Genomic DNA, 22,847 nt, shown 5'->3' on the forward strand with positions numbered 1-22,847 from the left:
TGCAATGTGCAGAGGAGAGATCACCCGATGACTTTATTGTCCATGGAGGAATGACGTTTCATGTATGTGTGAGATCGAAGTCGCCTGATAGATGGTTGAGCACTATGGAGAAGGTCAATTATGCCCTCAAGGGCATGATTAGAAAGTGGGAAACTAAACTGTTCTGTGAAGGTAACGTCCTGCCGGACTAGGCCTAGGTATTTTGTATATGTGAATGGTGGCAATGAAAGTAGTTTTTGTGGACATATGAATAACAGTTTGGTTCATTAAGGACTTGATTTTATGGTTGGGTTTCTTATTTTCATGTGTACTATTGATTTATGAAATAAAAACTAAAAAGACAGTTACGCTTTATAGTAAGCAATTCAGATAGATTCAATAACCAATTAGCAACTAATTATGAAGAAATGTCTGGATCTGTCATTTTTAGATGTGGTTTTCCACAGTAGATATTCATAGCATATGCTTTAGGTTTAATGCCATAAATGGCTGATAAATGATACATCCTCTAAACTCTAATTGTATTTTGCAGGACAAGTTGTACTTTTGAATGACAGCATTGATATTACCAGATAGTGTATTGGAAAACGGGAAAAAAAATTCCAAGTACGGTGAAATTGAAAAAAAAGTGCAATTCCACAATTGTTTTTTTATTTTTTATTTCACTAAATGGTAAAACTGACCTGGAAATATAATTCTCCAGGTCAATATGAGTATGCAGATACCGAAACATGTAGAGTTTAATTTTTATTTAAGTGGTGAAAAAAAAATTCCGAAATTTGTAAGAAAATTTTTTTTTGCATTTGTAGTCATTTTCCGAGACCCATAGAGTTATCATTTTTCTTGATCTGGGGACAGATAATTGCTTATTTTTTTCACCCTGAGCTGACGTTTTTATTGATACTATTGGGGGGTAGATTAGATGCTTTGATCGCCTCTTATTGCATTTTATTGCATGTTGCGGCGACAAAAAAACGTAACTGTGGCATTTTGATTTTTTTTTTGTTAAGCTTTTTACTGATTTGATTAATTTATTTTATATTTGATAGATTGGACATTTCTGAATGCAGTGATACCAAATATGTGTATTTTTTTATTATTGTTTTATTTTCAATGGTGCAAAAGGGGGGGTGATTCATTTGAACTTTTGTGGTTCTTTTATTTTTTTCAGATTTTTTAAAACTTTTTTAACTTTTTACTTTATTTAATAGCCCCTTAGGAGACTTGAAGCTGCGATTGTCCTATTGCCTGTGCTATATATATAGCAGAAATCACGATCTCCTATGAACGACGGTCACAAGCTGGCATTCACAGGAATATTGTAATGACTGGCATGGTTATGACAACCCATCGGCGCCCACCCCCCCCGATCATGTGACGGGGCGGAATTAATGATGCACTTCCGGCTCATGCGTGTTAAATTCCTCTTTCAAAGATTGACAGCGGGATTTAAGTGGTTAACAGCCAGGGTGGAGCTCTGATCCACCCGTGGCTGTTAAAGACACATGACAGCTGAGTATGTCAGCTGTCATGTGCAGGGAGAGATGCGAGTTCAGCTCTGGATCCCGCATTAAAGTAAGATACACGACATATATGTCATATGTCGCGAAGGGGTTAAAAACTGTAACTTTAGTGGTGGCTATGCCTCTGTTCTCCTGATAAATGGAAATCCCAGAGGATAGGTACAGATTTGTTCATTCAGCACTCAAAATGTTAGTGTCCCAGTATATTTTACACCAGGAGAAAGTACACATATACCTTTGTCAACAATTCTTTCAAAGTAAAGAAGGATTTGATGATATTTATTACATGTGTGTTAAATATCAATATATACGTATAAAAAATCAAATCCTCACCAGTTTTCTGTGGTCCCACAATCAGAAATTTTGGCAGACGATCACAGGTTTTTTCTTTTGACCAAATGTCTCGATGACGTTTGTCATCACAGGGATTCTGTCGATATGAATATAAGAGATTTATTCTTGATCATCTAATTGTATATTGAATTAAAATAACGTTTGCAGTTGATTGCAATAAATCATGAGATATCAAAACAACCAACAGCAATAAAATAATAAAACAAAACATGTTAGTATATTACTGATATAGATACAGCAATATTAAAATATAACCTTTATTAAATAAATATATAAAAAAATATCCAAAGTGCTATGTGCATACAAGTGTATAAATTATACTCAATAGATTAAGCATGGTATATACAGCCAAATACCATAACCTTGTCAACCAGCATCTCCCTACTAAAAATTCTCATATATAGGGTAAATATGAATGCTATAGGTCTTCAAATAGATGCAAGTGTAGCGCCCCGAGGGTTCGGCCGCTACAGGGGTATTGCACCTCAGTCCAGAGGTGTGATATTCCACTCCCGGGTAAGGATGGAGTATGGACCAGGGCTCAGTTAGCTGCATACAGCACACACACCCCATTTCCGAGGGACAGCTCAACGGTGCTCCCACTAGACATAAGTGCAGGCACGACCGACCATGTCCCTGCTGGAGTGGGGAGGGAGGGGTGGAACACCCAGTGCTGTAGGGGCAGATAGGGGGCGGTTCCTGAGCGTAGGTAGGATCCCATTGGTTGCTGGTCACCTGGGCTCATGGTCAGAAGGAGGTATAAAAGGTGGGCACCATCTTAGATCTAGGTTCGTTCAGCCAGAGGAGAAGACAGGGAGTAGAGGCTCTGTAGGAGCTCTACTCCAGGAGAGACTAGTGAGAGGCCAAGGAGGAGGTGAAGGGGAGCTGAGATTCTAGCTCATCTCAGCTCCAAGAGAAAGGAACAGAAAGGAACAGACCAGGAAAGAAAGAGAAGAAGAGACAGAGAAACAGAAGGGCTCAGAAACAAGAAGGTGGAAGGGACCCTAAGAACCCATGAGAATCCAGGGTGCAGGGTCAGGCAGATTAAGGGTACCGGATCCCAAGTTGGTGGAGGAGAAACAACCCTCAGCCAAAGACCGGTCGTCGTGATCATCTATTGGTGCGACACCTCATCAAACCTGCTAGGAAGGCACCATATAGGACAGCGGAGGACGGGGCCCACGTTTAACCGCACAAGTCCGCGGCAGCCGGACAAAAGTGGGTCACTGGTGAGGCAGGCCAGAGAAAGGATTAAAGGGGGTCCTGTGCCATGCTCCTGAACTGCCTGGGAGTTGACCGAGCCCCTCGCCTGGTGGACGCAGCACGGCTCGGGCGGTCACTGCCGACGGAAGTGACCCGGAACAAACGAACTGTGAGTAAAGACCCTGGACTGTAACTTGTTGTCCGTGTGCTCCTTCGCTCCTCCAGCACTACCGATACTGGGACTCTCACCACCATCACTCCCACCATCCACTACACTGCCCTGGGGCCACACTCTTCCCGTGGGGAGTCACACTACCCTAGCTGCACACCTCATCAGCCCCAGCGGTCTGTATGCAGCGGCGGTTCCTAATAACCGCAATCCACGGGTGGCGTAGTCGGACATTATCTCAAGTACGTAGCAGACTACCATTGGCCTGACCGCCCTGAGCCGCGGGACCGGGCCACCACTACTACTACCCCCGTCGTTCCCCTATCGCCCGGATCCGCATGCCCCACGGCCCAGAGGGCAAGTCAGCTTTGGCGTAGTCAGCAGGATCGTGACCAACCCGCCAAGGACGGGTATTGCGTGCCTGAAGAGAATTACACATGTACCTTAGAAAGAAGTTTCCCGCCGTCCGGAGTCGTTTCCCGCCATCCGGAGCCGATTCCCGCCATCAGACGCCATCTTGGACCGTTTCCCGCCGTCTTCATCCGTTTTTCCCGCCCTGGCAGAGCGGACGCCATTATGTGTGCACCAAAAGACAGCAGGAAGCCACCTCCCATCGTGGGCCAGATCCCAGAATGGCGCCAAAGAAGGAGCCCGCCCCCACCAGCCATGAATGCAGCAGTGGAGATGTCTATCAACATGGGGGGGCTGCCCCTGAAAGTGATTGTCACCAAGTTGCCCCGGGGCCGCCCCCAATGGGGGTGGGAAGAGAAGAAAACTGCGGGGCAGGGGGTGGTCTGGATCAGTCCAGACAGACCGCACCCGGGAATGGACGCCCTGAGCAGCACCAGTCTCCTGGCCCGAAGCCTGCTGCAGGCCGAACCGCTCTGCAGCCTAGCAGAAGTCCTGGCGCAGCTCCCCAGAGATCCGGAGCGTGCGCAAGCTGCACTGGAGGACCTGGAGCGGAGGATGGTCCGGGCGCAGCAAGATGCACTCACAGAGTGGAGAAATGAACTGGCCCGGCAGGCCGAGACCCATCAGCGACAGACTTCAGCCGCTCCCCGTGGTTTGCCTGCCTCAGAGGACGGCGCAAGAGGAGAGAGGACAGGAGGCGACGCCGCGGAGGGAGCCACGAGGACTGAGGCAAGTGAAGGGGACGTCACCACCCCAAGCCCAGCAACCGCAAGCCTGCCCCAGCCCCCAGTCGCGGCACCCGAAGCCCCACTCACCGCGCCTGTTGCCGCGCCGCCACTACTTCCAGCTAGGCCTCAAGCAGTGAACGCCGCGGCCACGCCCCGCCCGTCACCACGCCCCCTGACCCCGGGCGCCGTTAAACGAGAAGCGTCATCGGCCTGGTCGCAAGGCCTGGATGACCCGGGCGCCATCGCTGAGCCTGCGCCCCTGTCCCGGACGGGACTACCACCTAGCGCGACCGAGAGACCCCTGGCCTGGTCGCAAGGCCGAGTGCCCCCGGGCGCTGCCCCCAGATCAAGTCCCTCTACCATACCATGACTGGGTGTGGACTTGATTGCCCATCATATCGGTCCGGATGGACTGCCCCTGGAGTGGCCGGCCGAAGTCATCAGCAATCAGCCATGGAAGGCCCAGCCCCCGTGCGAGCCTCTGATACCGGCTCCAGAACCCATGGAGGTCCCCCTACCCCGACTGGAGGACATCCAATTTGCGTGGGACCCCACCGGCGAGAACTTGATGGGGTTCTCCCAAGAGACTCGGGCAGACGCGGTCCGTCGTCTGGAGGCCTGTCATCAGCAACTGGTGACCTTTGAGCGGGAGCGACGAGAGAGACGCGTCAGGGAGGAACGGCTCCAAGCCCAGAGTGCTGAACAAAAACGTAAGGCCGGCCAAGACCCCAAAGCTGCCCGTGGTCCCCGAATCACCGGGACCATAGTCAAGTTCCACATGGAGAACGGCTAGCGCTTCATCAGGGGCCCAGAAACAACAGGCGACGTCTTTGTGACCCGCAGGGACGTCGAAAGTCATCTACCTGAGGGGCATCGTGGCCGTGACCTGTACCCTGGTGATGTGGTCACCTTCACCCGCCACGTAGGTGCAAAAGGACCATATGCCCTACATGTCCACCGGCTCACCGAGGAGGAACTACAATACCGCGGCTATGAGGAGAGCCAAGAGGACCCGGACGGGTCTGAAGAGCCATATGAGGAGGAAGAAGGAGCCTATGGAGGACACCGCTACTAGTAAGTAGCAAAGTACCTGTGTACATAGTTACCCGTCAGGACATCCGAATCGTTTTTGGGACTGTTCCTGTCTTGAAAGTGTGGTTCCCGTTGGGACAAGTATCGAACTGTTACCTGTGTGCCCCTATCCCCTAAGTAATCTGGCTGAGGACTGAGAGCAGCCGTCCCTCTTCCCCTAACAGGCTGAGGACTGTGAGCAGCCATTCCCCTATCCCCACCGGCCGCGGACTGGAAACGGCCAACTCCATGTACATAGTTGCGCTTCTTAAAGCGCCCCCTACTGGTTTTATACAAGAACCGCAACACCTACCTCAAAGTTAAAATGGACTGTTGCACCTTTAAAAGGGAAGAGCACCTGGTTGCAAGTTGCACCGCAGCCAAGAACCCAAGAATATGCTTTAATAAAAAAATGTTTTTATATGAAAAGTTTTTATATGCTGCTAGATATTGATGTGAATGTTTTCTATAGTGTGAAATGTCAAAAGAGTTCCGGAAGTATTGAAAAAGTTTTCTATAATGCCTAGTGAAAAGAAAAGTGTGTCCCATAAAGGGAGTTGAACCGTAATGTCTGTTTCTAAATGTAAAAAGTTATTGAAAAAGTTTTGCATGTCCTGTAATCAACTGTTTTTGCTGTTTTCCAGCCCGAGGACGTGCTGTGCTTTACCAGGGGGGAATGTAGCGCCCCGAGGGTTCGGCCGCTACAGGGGTATTGCACCTCAGTCCAGAGGTGTGATATTCCACTCTCGGGTAAGGATGGAGTATGGACCAGGGCTCAGTTAGCTGCATACAGCACACACACCCCATTTCCGAGGGACAGCTCAACGGTGCCCCCACTAGACATAAGTGCAGGCACGACTGACCATGTCCCTGCTGGAGTGGGGAGGGAGGGGTGGAACACCCAGTGCTGTAGGGGCAGATAGGGGGCGGTTCCTGAGCGTAGGTAGGAGCCCATTGGTTGCTGGTCACCTGGGCTCATGGTCAGAAGGAGGTATAAAAGGTGGGCACCATCTTAGATCTAGGTTCGTTCAGCCAGAGGAGAAGACAGGGAGTAGAGGCTCTGTAGGAGCTCTACTCCAGGAGGGCCTAGTGAGAGGCCGAGGAGGAGGTGAAGGGGAGCTGAGATTCTAGCTCATCTCAGCTCCAAGAGAAAGGAACAGAAAGGAACAGACCAGGAAAGAAAGAGAAGAAGAGACAGAGAAACAGAAGGGCTCAGAAACAAGAAGGTGGAAGGGACCCTAAGAACCCACGAGAATCCAGGGTGCAGGGTCAGGCAGATTAAGGGTACCGGATCCCAAGTTGGTGGAGGAGAAACAACCCTCAGCCAAAGACCGGTCGTCGTGATCATCTATTGGTGCGACACCTCATCAAACCTGCTAGGAAGGCACCATATAGGACAGCGGAGGACGGGGCCCACGTTTAACCGCACAAGTCCGCGGCAGCCGGACAAAAGTGGGTCACTGGTGAGGCAGGCCAGAGAAAGGATTAAAGGGGGTCCTGTGCCATGCTCCTGAACTGCCTGGGAGTTGACCGAGCCCCTCGCCTGGTGGACGCAGCACGGCTCGGGCGGTCACTGCCGACGGAAGTGATCCGGAACAAACGAACTGTGAGTAAAGACCCTGGACTTTAACTTGTTGTCCGTGTGCTCCTTCGCTCCTCCGGCACTACCGGTACTGGGACTCTCACCACCATCACTCCCACCATCCACTACACTGCCCTGGGGCCGCACTCTTCCCGTGGGGAGTCACACTACCCTAGCTGCACATCTCATCAGCCCCAGCGGTCTGCATGCAGCGGCGGTTCCTAATAACCGCAATCCACGGGTGGCGTAGTCGGACATTATCTCAAGTACGTAGCAGACTACCATTGGCCTGACCGCCCTGAGCCGCGGGACCGGGCCGCCACTACTACTACCCCCGTCGTTCCCCTATCGCCCGGATCCGCGTGCCCCACGGCCCAGGGGGCGAGTCAGCTTTGGCGTAGTCGGCAGGATCGTGACCAAACCGCCACAGACGGGTATTGCGTGCCTGAAGAGAATTACACATGTACCTTAAAAAGAAGTTTCCCGCTGTCCGGAGTCGTTTCCCGCCATCCGGAGCCGATTCCCGCCATCAGACGCCATCTTGGACCGTTTCCCGCCGTCTTCATCCGTTTTTCCCGCCCTGGCAGAGCGGATGCCATTATGTGTGCACCAAAAGACAGCAGGAAGCCACCTCCCATCGTGGGCCAGATCCCAGAATGGCGCCAAAGAAGGAGCCCGCCCCCACCAGCCATGAATGCAGCAGTGGAGATGTCTATCAACATGGGAGGGCTGCCCCTGAAAGTGATTGTCACCAAGTTGCCCCGGGGCCGCCCCCAATGGGGGTGGGAAGAGAAGAAAACTGCGGGGCAGGGGGTGGTCTGGATCAGTCCAGACAGACCGCACCCGGGAATGGACGCCCTGAGCAGCACCAGTCTCCTGGCCCGAAGCCTGCTGCAGGCCGTACCGCTCTGCAGCCTAGCAGAAGTCCTGGCGCAGCTCCCCAGAGATCCGGAGCGTGCGCAAGCTGCACTGGAGGACCTGGAGCGGAGGATGGTCCGGGCGCAGCAAGATGCACTCACAGAGTGGAGAAAGGAACTAGCCCGGCAGGCCGAGACCCATCAGCGACAGACTTCAGCCGCACCCCGCGGTTTGCCTGCCTCGGAGGACGGCGCCAGAGGATAGAGGACCGGAGGCGACGCCGCGGAGGGAGCCGCGAGGACTGAGGCAAGTGAAGGGGACGTCACCACCCCAAGCCCAGCAACCGCAAGCCTGCCCCAGCCCCCAGTCGCGGCACCCGAAGCCCCACTCACCGCGCCTGTTGCTGCGCCGCCACTACTTCCAGCTAGGCCTCAAGCGGTGAGCGCCGCGGCCACGCCCCGCCCGTCACCACGCCCCCTGACCCCGGGCGCCGTAAAACGAGAAGCGTCATCGGCCTGGTCGCAAGGCCTGGATGACCCGGGCGCCATCGATGAGCCTGCTCCCCTGTCCCGGACGGGACTACCACCTAGCGCGACCGAGAGACCCCAGGCCTGGTCGCAAGGCCGAGTGCCCACGGGCGCTGCCCCCAGATCAAGTCCCTCTACCATACCACGACTGGGTGTGGACTTGATTGCCCATCATATCGGTCCGGATGGACTGCCCCTGGAGTGGCCGGCCGAAGTCATCAGCAATCAGCCATGGAAGGCCCAGCCCCCGCGCGAGCCTCTGATACCGGCTCCAGAACCCGAGGAGGTCCCCCTACCCCCACTGGAGGACATCCAATTTGCGTGGGACCCCACCGGCGAGAACTTGATGGGGTTCTCCCAAGAGACTCGGGCAGACGCGGTCCGTCGTCTGGAGGCCTGTCATCAGCAACTGGCGACCTTTGAGCGGGAGCGACGAGAGAGACGCGTCAGGGAGGAACAGCTCCAAGCCCAGAGTGCTGAACAAAAACGTAAGGCCCGCCAAGACCCCAAAGCTGCCCGTGGTCCCCGAATCACCGGGACCATAGTCAAGTTCCACATGGAGAACGGCTGGGGCTTCATCAGGGGCCCAGAAACAGCAGGCGACGTCTTTGTGACCCGCAGGGACGTCGAAAGTCATCTACCTGAGGGGCATCGTGGCCGTGACCTGTACCCTGGTGATGTGGTCACCTTCACCCGCCACGTAGGTGCAAAAGGACCATATGCCCTACATGTCCACCGGCTCACCGAGGAGGAACTACAATACCGCGGCTATGAGGAGAGCCAAGAGGACCCGGACGGGTCTGAAGAGCCATATGAGGAGGAAGAAGGAGCCTATGGAGGACACCGCTACTAGTAAGTAGCAAAGTACCTGTGTACATAGTTACCCGTCAGGACATCCGAATCGTTTTTGGGACTGTTCCCGTCTTGAAAGTGTGGTCCCCGTTGGGACAAGTATCGAACTGTTACCTGTGTGCCCCTATCCCCTAAGTAATCTGGCTGAGGACTGAGAGCAGCCGTCCCTCTTCCCCTAACAGGCTGAGGACTGTGAGCAGCCATTCCCCTATCCCCACCGGCCGCGGACTGGAAACGGCCAACTCCATGTACATAGTTGCGCTTCTTAAAGCGCCCCCTACTGGTTTTATACAAGAACCGCAACACCTACCTCAAAGTTAAAATGGACTGTTGCACCTTTAAAAAGGAAGAGCACCTGGTTGCAAGTTGCACCGCAGCCAAGAACCCAAGAATATGCTTTAATAAAAAAATGTTTTTATATGAAAAGTTTTTATATGCTGCTAGATATTGATGTGAATGTTTTCTATAGTGTGAAATGTCAAAAGAGTTCCGGAAGTATTGAAAAAGTTTTCTATAATGCCTAGTGAAAAGAAAAGTGTGTCCCATAAAGGGAGTTGAACCGTAATGTCTGATTCTATATGTAAAAAGTTATTGAAAAAGTTTTGCATGTCCTGTAATCAACTGTTTTTGCTCTTTTCCAGCCCGAGGACGTGCTGTGCTTTACCAGGGGGGAATGTAGCGCCCCGAGGGTTCGGCCGCTACAGGGGTATTGCACCTCAGTACAGAGGTGTGATATTCCACTCCCGGGTAAGGATGGAGTATGGACCAGGGCTCAGTTAGCTGCATACAGCACACACACCCCATTTCCGAGGGACAACTCAATGGTGCTCCCACTAGACATAAGTGCAGGCACGACCGACCATGTCCCTGCTGGAGTGGGGAGGGAGGGGTGGAACACCCAGTGCTGTAGGGGCAGATAGGGGGCGGTTCCTGAGCGTAGGTAGGAGCCCATTGGTTGCTGGTCACCTGGGCTCATGGTCAGAAGGAGGTATAAAAGGTGGGCACCATCTTAGATCTAGGTTCGTTCAGCCAGAGGAGAAGACAGGGAGTAGAGGCTCTGTAGGAGCTCTACTCCAGGAGGGCCTAGTGAGAGGCCGAGGAGGAGGTGAAGGGGAGCTGAGATTCTAGCTCATCTCAGCTCCAAGAGAAAGGAACAGAAAGGAACAGACCAAGAAAGAAAGAGAAGAAGAGACAGAGAAACAGAAGGGCTCAGAAACAAGAAGGTGGAAGGGACCCTAAGAACCCACGAGAATCCAGGGTGCAGGGTCAGGCAGATTAAGGGTACCGGATCCCAAGTTGGTGGAGGAGAAACAACCCTCAGCCAAAGACCGGTCGTCGTGATCATCTATTGGTGCGACACCTCATCAAACCTGCTAGGAAGGCACCATATAGGACAGCGGAGGACGGGGCCCACGTTTAACCGCACAAGTCCGCGGCAGCCGGACAAAAGTGGGTCACTGGTGAGGCAGGCCAGAGAAAGGATTAAAGGGGGTCCTGTGCCATGCTCCTGAACTGCCTGGGAGTTGACCGAGCCCCTCGCCTGGTGGACGCAGCACGGCTCGGGCGGTCACTGCCGACGGAAGTGACCCGAAACAAACGAACTGTGAGTAAAGACCCTGGACTGTAACTTGTTGTCCGTGTGCTCCTTTGCTCCTCCGGCACTACCGGTACTGGGACTCTCACCACCATCACTCCCACCATCCACTACACTGCCCTGGGGCCGCACTCTTCCCGTGGGGAGTCACACTACCCTAGCTGCACACCTCATCAGCCCCAGCGGTCTGTATGCAGCGGCGGTTCCTAATAACCGCAATCCACGGGTGGCGTAGTCAGACATTATCTCAAGTACGTAGCAGACTACCATTGGCCTGACTGCCCTGAGCCGCGGGACCGGGCCGCCACTAGTACTACCCCCGTCGTTCCCCTATCGCCCGGATCCGCGTGCCCCACGGCCCAGGGGGCGAGTCACAAGGCTATATGAAATCAAAGCCTTATAAAGACCCAAATAACAGTAGTATAGAAAATTGCAGTTATTTACATGCATCACCAAATATACAAATGTGAGTCATATATAACTGCTAAAAAACCACTGTATATGATAGCAAAAGCCATATAAGGAGCCTCTTGTCACCAGTAAGGCTTTAAATCCTTTATATGTATATAAGGAAAGATCTCACCCGGGGCCTTTTAATATTCCCCATGTATTCTGGGTGATGATATGATCCACGGAACACCCGACGCGCTTCTCTCATTCATCAGGGATATATAGTTCCTCAGTAAACGTGCTTTAAGTCATAATTGAGGCCACTGTGATTGGAGGTATTCAAGATGCTTTATATATGCACAGAAACCGCGCTTTGCTCAAAATTCCAGAGCACGCTGTGACGCACTTCCGGTCCCAGAAGGCCCAGCGAACCGGACGTACGTCATGCGTCACCATAGCTACGGAACGCAAACAACAATGGTGCTGGACCGCATGCGCAACTTCCGGTAACGCGATCAAAAAACACAACATTGCAAATGCTGAACCGCATAGACCCCTCATTCGACGCAGTCCAGCAAACCATAATGGATGGGTATTAGGAGGTACGAATAAGGGGAAATAGATATATCGCACCCCCCCTGTTCAGTACAATAAATCATACAGAGTTCCCATACTTATGGTAATAACGGGGCTTAATGTAACTTGACCACATCAAAGAGCCCCAGTGCCTAAGTCAGTACGTGCAGGTTTCTCAGAGATAATCAAAAAACCGAAGCTCCAGAATATAGAAATAGGAAGGATTCAAAAAAAGCTAAACTACAAATAAATAAATCTGAGCAAAAAAAGGAATTTTTAGAGGGAAAAATAATAACATCCATAAGTGGATGGGCCTAAATAATTATACCACCAGAAAAAATATCGATAAAAATGATGATAAAAAATTATGAAAAATGAAAGATGATGACCGTAAAGATAACATAGTGGACCTCCAAGAAAAAACAAGAAGAGTAAGAAAATGGGGTCCCTAACCAGATTCACTTATAACAAATCTACCATACTTTCCCTACCTACGTGGAGGTTGGCACCCTACAAAACCTGCGCAAATGGCGCCCCCACTCAACGGTGGCTGTCCCTAACTATCAAGCCCTGCTCTGTCCCTAACTAGGAAGGAACGGGGCAAAGGATAGAACTTCATTCAAACCGTTAGGAGTGGTGGTGCCAAGAGTAAAGATCCATATAGTCTCTTTTTGAAGTATATGTTAATCCCAATTACCCCCTCTTATACCTGGTGGAACTTTCTTAATGCCGATGAATTTGATAACACTGGGATCACCTTGGTGTATCACATTAATGTGATTGGCAATGGGGGTATCTCTCTTGTTTCTAATATCTCATACATGTTCTAGGACTCTCTTCTTGAATTCTCTTTGAGTCTTCCCCACGTATTCGAGGTTACAAATACAAGTTGCTTTATATATCACTTTGCTTTATATATCTTTCCTTATATACATATAAAGGATTTAAAGCCTTACTGGTGACAAGAGGCTCCTTATATGTCTTTTGCTATCATATACAGTGGTTTTTTAGCAGTTATATATGACTCACATTTGTATATTTGGTGATGCATGCAAATAACTGCGATTTTCTGTACTGCTGTTATTTGGGTCTTTATAAGGCTTTGAATTCATATAGCCTTGCATCTATTTGAATACCTATAGCATTCATATTTACCCTATATATGAGAATTTTTAGTAGGGAGATGCTGGTACACAAGTTTATGGTATTTGGCTGTATGTACCATGCTTAATCTATTGGGTATAATTTATACACTTGTATGCACATAGCACTTTGGATATTTTTTAATATATTTATTTAATAAAGGTTATATTTTAATATTGCTGTATCTATGCTGGATTTAAATACGTACTGGCCTATGCTGTATTATAGATTTTTGTCACAGTATGGCAGGTTTTCTCACTGTTGGTATTAATACGGACGAATGGATTAATGAGGTTAAGGAGGTGTTTTCAGATAAGCTATTTACCCCAAAAAAGTATACCCCCTCCTTCAATTCGGCAGAGAGCTTACTAAAACCTATAAAGATCAAATAGCATCGTGGTGGGAGGTACAATCTTTAGAAAATTATATTAAGGCAGGTATTGTCCCTAGACATTTGCGAATTGCCCTTTCACCGAGATATCGATATAAGAGCTCTACCTTGGTATCAAAGTGGGAAAGAGAGGCCACTGATAGCTCTATTAGATTCATGAAAATATTGCTGGAGGAGGAGAAATTAACCTTATCAACACTTAATGATTCCTTGAAGGAGCAGATTGAGGTAACAAAAAAATTCTCTGGAGAACCAGAATTTGCACAAAAAGAGTGGAGCCTACAAAACACTATTGAGAGATTCCAGTTCCATTTAAAAGAACGAAAACATAAATTTTTTAATAAGGATTTGGCGGAATTTAAGGATAGTAAGGCATATACGTTTCCGGTGATTAGAAATAACAGGACCCCTGACATTGACCCTTCCTCCTCAGAAACTGAGACATCCGATACCGAAAGAAAAAATAAAACCAGAGGCAGAGGTAGAGGATTTGGTCAAAGGAGGGGTTTAAAGAAGAGATCACCCCAAAGGAGTGATTTTTTAGATCTACAGTACCCGCTAAGAAGCAGATTCAACACCCCCAAATAGAGTCACAGAGTATTAATCTATCAAAGAGACAATTATCTGGTGAAGAAATGTGCGTCCTCAGCAAAGGTTTATCTTTTGTGCCTACCACAGACTTTGATGCCTTTGAAGCTATAAAAGATTTACACTTGTTTATTCGTAATTTGAAATGGAAAAAACATTTCATAAAAGAAAACAAGAAAAGCAGTAGAGACTTGGGTATCGCTGATGATTTCTTGGAGGATGTGTGACTATTATATCATTAGGGTGACATAAATCCTAAAATAAATGGTAGGGGCCCTTTTACAGGCTTAAAGAACAAGAGTCAGAGGATGCCACCTCCTTCGAGTGATGTTTGCTCTCTTGATGTATTCTTAAATTTGGTGTCTAAAGATTTGATGGATCTCGAGCAAGATGGTAAGGTACAAAGACATAATCTATCTAAGAAAGAGATGGGCTGTCTATTGAATTAAGAAAAAGATAAAAGTGTTGTGATAAAACCATCTGACAAAGGCGGAAATATAGTTGTTTTGGATAGAGATCACTACTGCACTATATGTTTGGAATTGCTTGGACAGGGTGGTGCTTACTGGAGACTAACTCACAATCCAGGAAAGACTCTGCAAAAGAAATTAAATGATTTGGTTCAGGAAGGATTTGTTAACAAAGTCATTGATAAAAATGAGAGGGATTTTTTGGTTCCAGCTTACCCTATGACAGCTACTTTTTATGGTCTTCCCAAGGTCCACAAGGGCCTTGTACCTTTAAAAGCTAGACCTATTGTGGCTGGTATTAGTAGTCTCACCCATAAGGCGGGTATCTATTTGGACAAAATTTTGAGACCGTATGTTGTGGCCTTGAATTCCTACGTACGTGACACAGCGGACCTCCTATTGAAACTAGAGGGGGTTGTGCTTGAGCAAGACATGATTTTGTGCAGTGTGGATGTTGAGGCCTTATACTCCTCGATCCCCCATGAATGTGGTTTAGAAGCTCTTGGTTATTATCTCAGATCTAGGGGTAGACAGTATAGCGCTCACAGTGAGTTTGTTTTGAAACTCTTAGAATTTTGCCTGACTAATAATGTCTTTACCTTTAACGGAGAGTACTTCCACCAGCTCAGGGGTACAGCAATGGGGAGCCCTTGTGCCCCCTCGTATGCTAATCTGCTCCTGGGCTGGTGGGAAGAAAACGTGGTATTTAGCGATTTGGAGTCAACTGATAGGATTGTCATGTGGTTAAGATACATTGACGATATTTTTGTCATCTGGAAGGGTACACCAGAGAGTTTTCATGAGTTTGTTACAGGTCTTAATGTCAATCCTGTAGGTCTGACGTTTACGTTTGAGGTCAGTAGAACTGAATTTGATTTTTTGGATGTACTGATACGAAAAGAAGCCAATGGAAATTTGAGTACTGAAACCTACAGAAAACCTACTGCCACCAATTCCCTCTTGAGGTGGGAAAGTAATCATCCTGTCCCCCTCAAGAGGGGTATCCCGAAGGGTCAATTCCTTAGACTTAGAAGGAATTGCTCAGATACAGACACCTACAAAAAACAGGCATTTGAATTGAGAAACAGATTTTTGTGAGAGGCTACCCCAAAAAAGTCCTTGATTGTGCCTATAGAGATTCTCTAGTTAAAAATAGGAGTGACCTGTTGGTACCTAAACCAAAGCAACAGGAAGAGGCTACGACTAGGTACATAACATGGTATTGTAATAGATCCCATCAGGTCAAACAAATCTTTCAGAAACACTGGGAGATTCTTCTTATGGATGAGGATATTTGGGATTTATTAGCTCCACAACCGCAAATTACCTATCACACAGGTAGGTCCCTTAGGGACCGCCTGGTTCACAGTCATTTTCAGATTGAGACAGCTCCCACATGGTTGGATCGAGGAGTATCTGGATGTTTCCGATGTAACAATTGCAAGGCATGTAAGGCTATTACTCAAGGGTACAAATTCAGAAGTTATGTCAAAAGGAAAGATTTTTTCAGCAGACAACTGATTAATTGTCGCTCGAAGGGAGTGATATATAAAGCAACTTGTATTTGTAACCTCGAATACGTGGGGAAGACTCGAAGATAATTCAAGAAGAGGGTCCTAGAACATGTACGAGATATTAGAAACAAGAGAGATACCCCCATTGCCAATCACATTAATGTGAAACACCAAGGTGATCCCAGTGTTGTCAAATTCATGGGCATTGAGAACGTTCCACCAGGTATAAGAGGGGGTAATTGGGATTTACATATACTTCAAAAAGAGACTAGATGGATCTTTACTCTTGGCACCACCACTCCTAACGGTTTGAATGAAGTTCTATCCTTTGCCCCATTCCTTCCTAGTTAGGGACAGAACAGGGCTTAATAGTTAGGGAAAGCCATCGTTGAGTGGGGGCGCCATTTGCGCAGGTTTTGTAGGGTGTCAACCTCCACGTAGGTAGGGAAAGTATGGTAGATTTGTTATAAGTGAATCTGGTTAGGGACCCCATTTTCTTACTCTTCTTGTTTTTTCTGGGAGGTCTGCTGTGTTATCTTTACGGTCATCATCTTTCATTTTTCATAATTTTTTATCATCATTTTTATCGATATTTTTTCTGGTGGTATAATTATTTAGGCCCATCCACTTATGGATGTTATTATTTTTCCCTCTAAAAATTCCTTATTTTGCTCAGATTTATTTATTTGTAGTTTAGCTTTTTTTGAATCCTTCCTATTTCTATATTCTGGAGGTCCGTTTTTTTTTATTATCTCTGAGAAAGCTGCACGTACTGATTTAGGCACTGGGGCTCTTTGATGTGGTCAAGTTACATTAAGCCCCGTTATTACCATAAGTATGGGAACTCTGTATGATTTATTGTACTGAATAGGGGGGTGCGATATATCTATTTCCCCTTATTCGCACCTCCTAATACCCATCCATTATGGTTTGCTGGACCGCGTCGAATGAGGGGTCTATGCGGTTCAGCATTTGCAATGTTGTGTTTTTTGATCGCATTACCGGAAGTTGCGCATGCGGTCCAGCACCATTGTTGTTTGCATTCCGTAGCTATGGTGACGCGTGACGTACTTCCGGTTCGCGGGGCCTTCTGGGACCGGAAGTGAGTCACAGCGTGCTCCGGAATTTTGAGCAAAGCCCGGTTTCTGTGCATATATAAAGCATCTTGAATACCTGCAATCACAGTGGCATCAATTATGACTTAAAACATGTTTACTGAGGAACTATATACCCCTGATGAATGAGAGAAACGCGTCGGGTGTTCCGTGGATCAGATCATCACCCAGAATACATGGGGAATATTAAAAGGCCCCGGGTGAGATCTTTCCTTATATACATATAAAGGATTTAAAGCCTTACTGGTGACAAGAGGCTCCTTATAAGTCTTTTGCTATCATATACAGTGTTTTTTTTAGCAGTTATATATGACTCACATTTGTATATTTGGTGATGCATGTAAATAACTGCGATTTTCTATACTACTGTTATTTGGGTCTTTATAAGGCTTTGATTTCATATAGCCTTGCATCTATTTGAATACCTATAGCATTCATATTTACCCTATATATGAGAATTTTTAGTAGGGAGATGCTGGTTGACAAGTTTATAGTATTTGGCTGTATATACCATGCTTAATCTATTGGGTATAATTTATACACTTGTATGCACATAGCACTTTGGATATTTTTTTATATATTTATTTAATAAAGGTTATATTTTAATATTGCTGTATCTATGCTGGATTTACATACGTACTGGCCTATGCTGTATTATAGTATATTACTTATCCTTTTTTTGCCAATACATTGAATGGTAAAAGAAAACCCATGTAGTGAAGCTTGGAAGAGTTCCAATACATTTTAGGGGAAATTAGCATAATTTCAGCATTTTATCTTGTTAACAAAGACAACAAAGGGTTTAATAAAATAGTCTGTAAAAAGAATGTATAATAAAAAAATAATAACTTTTTATACTCAATATGAATAAGAGCAAAAAATGTGTTGCCAAAACTATTTATTTATCTATCTATTCATTCTCTATCTATTTATCTAATATCTCTCTCTCTCTATCTATCTATCTATCGATCTATCTATCTATTCATTCTCTATCTATCTAATATCTCTCCATCTATCTAATATCTATTCAAAAAGAAAAAAGCAGGAGCAGCACCAGAAAGAATGTGGGTTCAAAGCCTACCTGTCAACAACCAAACCATCCAGGCAAAGAAAGATGGTTCACACTTCAGAACTGAAACGTCGCCATTATGAGCTAATAAACCACTGTTTTTTGCCATATCTCCTCTGTGTGCTGCCTCCAGTTCATCGGGTTGCTGGTCTTCCTCTTCACCTTGATCCTTCTAGTCTTATGACCATGATGTCCTTCTCCAGTGATTGCTGTCTTCGCATGATTGTCCAAAGTAGGCAAGTCATAGCTTGGTGATCCTTAATTCGAGTGACACGTATGGATTGATTTGTTCCAAAATTGATTTGTTTGTTCTTCTGCCATCCATGGTATTAATAACATCTTTCTCCAGCACCAAATTTTAAACGGCTTTGATTCTTCTTCTGACTTGTTTCTTTATCATCCAGGTTTTGCATCCGTATGTTACTACAGAAAAGGCCAAACTGTACAAGCTGTGTCTTCATCGCCAGTGAAATATTCTTGTATTTGAAGACCTTGTCTAGTAACTATCCTTGATGATTTGCCCTTAGCTTGTCTCCTATTGACTTCCGATGTCATCGCTGCATGTTGAATGACCATTGATAATGAAAATATACCGTATTTTTGGACTATAAGACGCACTTTTTTTCTCCAAAATTTTGGAGGAAAGTGGGGTGTACATCTTATAGTCCGATATACATAAATACTGTGGCTGTGGGTGGTGGGAGATGTGGGAGAAGCGACAGTGGAGGAGTAGGGGGCACAGGAGGCAGCAGCCGCCTGCGACAGCCTACACTGTGCCCGCTACTAAACAAAATGAATATTCACTGCTCCCCACGCCCATGGGCGTGGGGAGCAGTGAATATTAATTTTCCTTAATAACCGGCACACTGTGCCCGCAGCAAGGCTCCTGGTATGTATGGTACCCTTCATCCCTGTATGTATGGCCCCTCTCATTCCTCATCCCAGTATGTATGGTACCCTTCATCTCGGTATGTATGGCCCCCTCATACAGGTATGCTTGCCATTCCCTGATCCCCGTCACGCTGCACAGAAAAAAAATAAACTTTATACTCACCTCCTCTCTTTTGGTCAGTACTGTATGTGTATATACCATACATGCTGTGTATATATAATGCATATATGGTATATATACATTTTTTTATTTTAGTTTTTTTTCTTTTATTTATAAATATATAATTTATTATTGCAGTTCTTTAACTAAGGTGCTACGATATTATATGTACTGAGATTTTGGTTGTATTCCACTAGTTTAGTAGCAGCCTGAATAAAATTCGCATTGAAGCATTTTGGTCGTCCCTATCTATTCCATGGAGGCTCCATCTTATTGTTTTGTGAGCTGTATTAAGAGAAATTGGAATACATTCTGTATAAAATGCTACTTGCAGAAAAAACACAGCAGACCATAATTGGAGGAAAATCTCGGCTTATATGTATTTCCATTCAGACAGTACACAATATACTTGATTTAATGTGGACACGCACCTGCCAGACAGGATCCCTCTGCTCAGGGAAGAGCTGGAAGTATTTTTGAGCCAGCTGAACTGGAGGAAGAGTTTGCAACTTTAAATGAGTCCAGGTTTGCACAAATTTGGCGAGATTAACAAAAGTATATAAACCGAGTCTGTCATTGCCGTAGTTGGACAAGTGGGTCATGAAGATGCTAACCTGAAATACAAAATTAGAAAGACCAAAGCTTGCAGTTAACAGTTCGGCCACCAGGGGACAGTAATGCTGTACATTTTTCATTTTGAAAATCTCCATTCAATTCTGTTTTTACATATCTTTTATTGTGCTACATATCTTCAGAACAGCTTAAATTACCTATAAGTGTAATGATTGTAAAACATATTAGACTATTACAACCATTTTAATGTTTATTACGGTGCCCGTTAACATCCTCTTTTTATCTTTTCACCTCAAGTAAAACATTGCACGAACACCTTTTTTGCTTACGCACTGTACTTGTCTCAAAGAAAATTGTATGTCAAAAGAATGAGGGCAAATTAAGAAATGTCATCTTACATTAGCATATTTTTAGGTCAAGAAACCAAGTATTATTTTCATGTTTAGCTGCAAAGTATTCAACATAAAACATACATATTCAGTTTGCTACAAAAGAAAAACATGTTTGTGTTAAAATAAAACTCCAAATGTTACGCTGAGTTACTATGTCTATAATGGAACAGCACAAAAGAAAGATTTTTTTATCTTTTTGTGAACATAGTTTTATTATAATAATCTGCTTGGATGTGGAAAATTTTAACTCTCAACACAATAAAGAATCATAAAATCAGAGGCAAAATTAGTCTTTATTTCACATAGGGCAAAGATTAACAGCAAGTCCAGCCTCTGGGGCCAGTAGCAGCCCCCTCCTCTGCTATTCCTACAAACACTTGGGAAACATGCTTCATCCATCCCCATCCCGAGCTATATATATGATAAAAGGGACAACCCCTGTTTGCTGAATACAATGTGCATACTATATACTGGATTTGAATGTATATACGGTGGCTCAGTGGTTAGCACTGCAGCTTTGCAGCACTGGGGTCCTGGGTTCAAATCCCACCAAGGACACCAACTGCAAGGAGTTTGTATGTTCTCCCTGTGTTTGCGTGGGTTTCCTCTAAAGACACACTGATAGGGAATCTAGACTGTGAGCCCCAATGGGGACAGTGATGATAATGTAAGTACGGTGCTGTGGAATATGATGGTGCTATATATATATATCTAAGTGAGTAAAATAACCAAAATAAAAATACATAGATACCATATATCCATAGACATTGTCATAGTGACTAATTCGATAGAAGCTTTATATAAAGAAATTGTAATTTATGCAATTCCCTAGTCTATTCTTTAATAGACATGGACACCTTCAGGGGCATTTTTCTAACTGATATGAATGTACCATCAACTAAAAATTCCATTTGCAAACATGTTTCAGTAAAATATTTGCATCACTTGCCCTTGATAGCCTTTGTATTACTCAGTCCATTGATGGCTGTAGAATAAGAAACTAAAATTGTAGTCAGTAAGCTCATTCTGATGGGAGTTTGTAACTCTTTACGATGGGGGTACACAGGGACTTTGGCCGTGACCAGGTTGGCTAGGTGTCGCAGCTACATCGCAGTGAAATACAAGTGAATGGGGTCGCATTGTGACCCGTAGGGTACTGCAGGTGAGACGAGCAAAATATTCGCAGTGGTTGGACTTTTTGTGCCTTGCTTGTCGCAGTTGCAGTACCTTTGAAAGCGACCCCATTCACTTATATTGCACTGCAATGTAGCAGTGAAACCTAGTGAACTTTCGTCACATGACAAGTGTTGGGGCCAAAGTTGTCGTGTAGTCCCAGCCTTAATATTTGTTCATTTCGAATGTACTCACTGCTGGAGACATTTGAGGTGGCAATGTACGAGGGGACTACCCAAGTAAACTTGTGAGGAATGTTTACTGTACACTAAGAAGTCTTTCAGAAAAGTGAAAATTATTAGAATAGTTGGTACAAGTGGTAGAATAATATCAGAACGTCTTGAATGCGATTACAGATGCAGTAACGTTTTGACTCAACCTGAGTCTTATTAATCAGTTAAACCAGTTTTTAATCCCTGACAGCAGGATTTAACATGCATCAGCCGGAAGCGTGTCATTCATCCTTCCCATCATCGCCCCTGTCACGTGATCGCAGGGCGCTGATGGGTCTGCTGATGACCCCCGTGCCTGTCATTCCAATCATCTTTTGAACAATGGCTCGTGGCCAGCACTCATAGGAGATCGTGATTTTAGCTATACATAGTACAGGTAATCGGATGATCGCAGCTTCAAAACTCCATAGGGGACTATTAAATAAAGTAAAAAAAAAGTTTTCAAAAATATTAAAAAAAGTCCCACAAAAGTTCAAATCACCCCCCTTTTGCCCTATTGAAAATAGAACAATTAAAAAATACACATATTTGGCAATGCTGCGCTCAGAAATGTCGAATCTATCAAAATATAAAATGAATTAATTCGATCGGTAAATGGCGTAACGAGAAAAAAAGTCAAAACCCCAAACTTACATTTTTTTAGCCTCCACAACATTGTAATAAAATGCAATAACAGGCAATCCAAACACTGTATCTACCCTAAAATTGTATCATTAATAACGTCATCTCAGGGTGCAAAATATGAGCCCCCACCCAGCCCCATATCCCAAACAATGAAAACGTTATGAATCTCGAAAAATGGCGACAAAACCAAAGAAAATTTTTCATTGAAATTTCAGATTTTTTTCCCATCAGTTAAATAAAAAAACAACAACTATACATGATTGATATCTCCGTACTCGTAATATCCTGGAGGATCATAATGGCAGGTCAGTTTTATCATATAGGGAACATGGTAAATAAAAAAAAACAAACAGTTGTGGAATTGCACTTTCTTTGCAATTTCACCACACTTTTTCCCCCTGTTTTTAACCCTCCGTCACATACAATATCGGTTCTAACGAGTTCACATACAATGTGACTGTCAGGCGCAGGCTAGAAAAATACCTATAATATCTAATGTTTGCAATTTCAGTGCTCTAAAAGTGATCAGTGACCTTCATAGGGATGTAATAAAAGAGACTACACATAATCAGGTGCAAAAAAAAACATTTACTTAACCTGGAGGGAGGGGATTTCCTCACAATCTGGTGAGGAAGGAGAAATGAAAGTAAAACAGATGTGCCTGTCAGGCCTA

General features: G+C 45.7%; 1 protein-coding gene across 3 annotated transcripts in view; it reads right to left on the reverse strand.

Moving 5' to 3' along the window:
- Positions 1-22,847, reverse strand: part of LOC141154236 (bifunctional heparan sulfate N-deacetylase/N-sulfotransferase 3-like) — an 875,193-nt gene that overhangs the window by 240,883 nt on the left and 611,463 nt on the right. For all 3 annotated transcript variants that reach the window (XM_073639857.1, XM_073639847.1, XM_073639839.1), the window contains exons 7-8: positions 19,611-19,793; positions 1,857-1,953 (exon numbers count right to left, since the gene is read on the reverse strand). In XM_073639857.1, the coding sequence (XP_073495958.1) occupies positions 1,857-1,953; positions 19,611-19,793 (280 nt within the window). The remainder of the gene's footprint in view (positions 1-1,856; positions 1,954-19,610; positions 19,794-22,847) is intronic.

This window comes from Phyllobates terribilis, unplaced genomic scaffold (genome assembly GCF_046119375.1).
Source record: "Phyllobates terribilis strain yellow unplaced genomic scaffold, ASM4611937v1 Scaffold_1__5_contigs__length_1240528914, whole genome shotgun sequence".
Lineage (NCBI taxonomy): Eukaryota > Metazoa > Chordata > Amphibia > Anura > Dendrobatidae > Phyllobates > Phyllobates terribilis.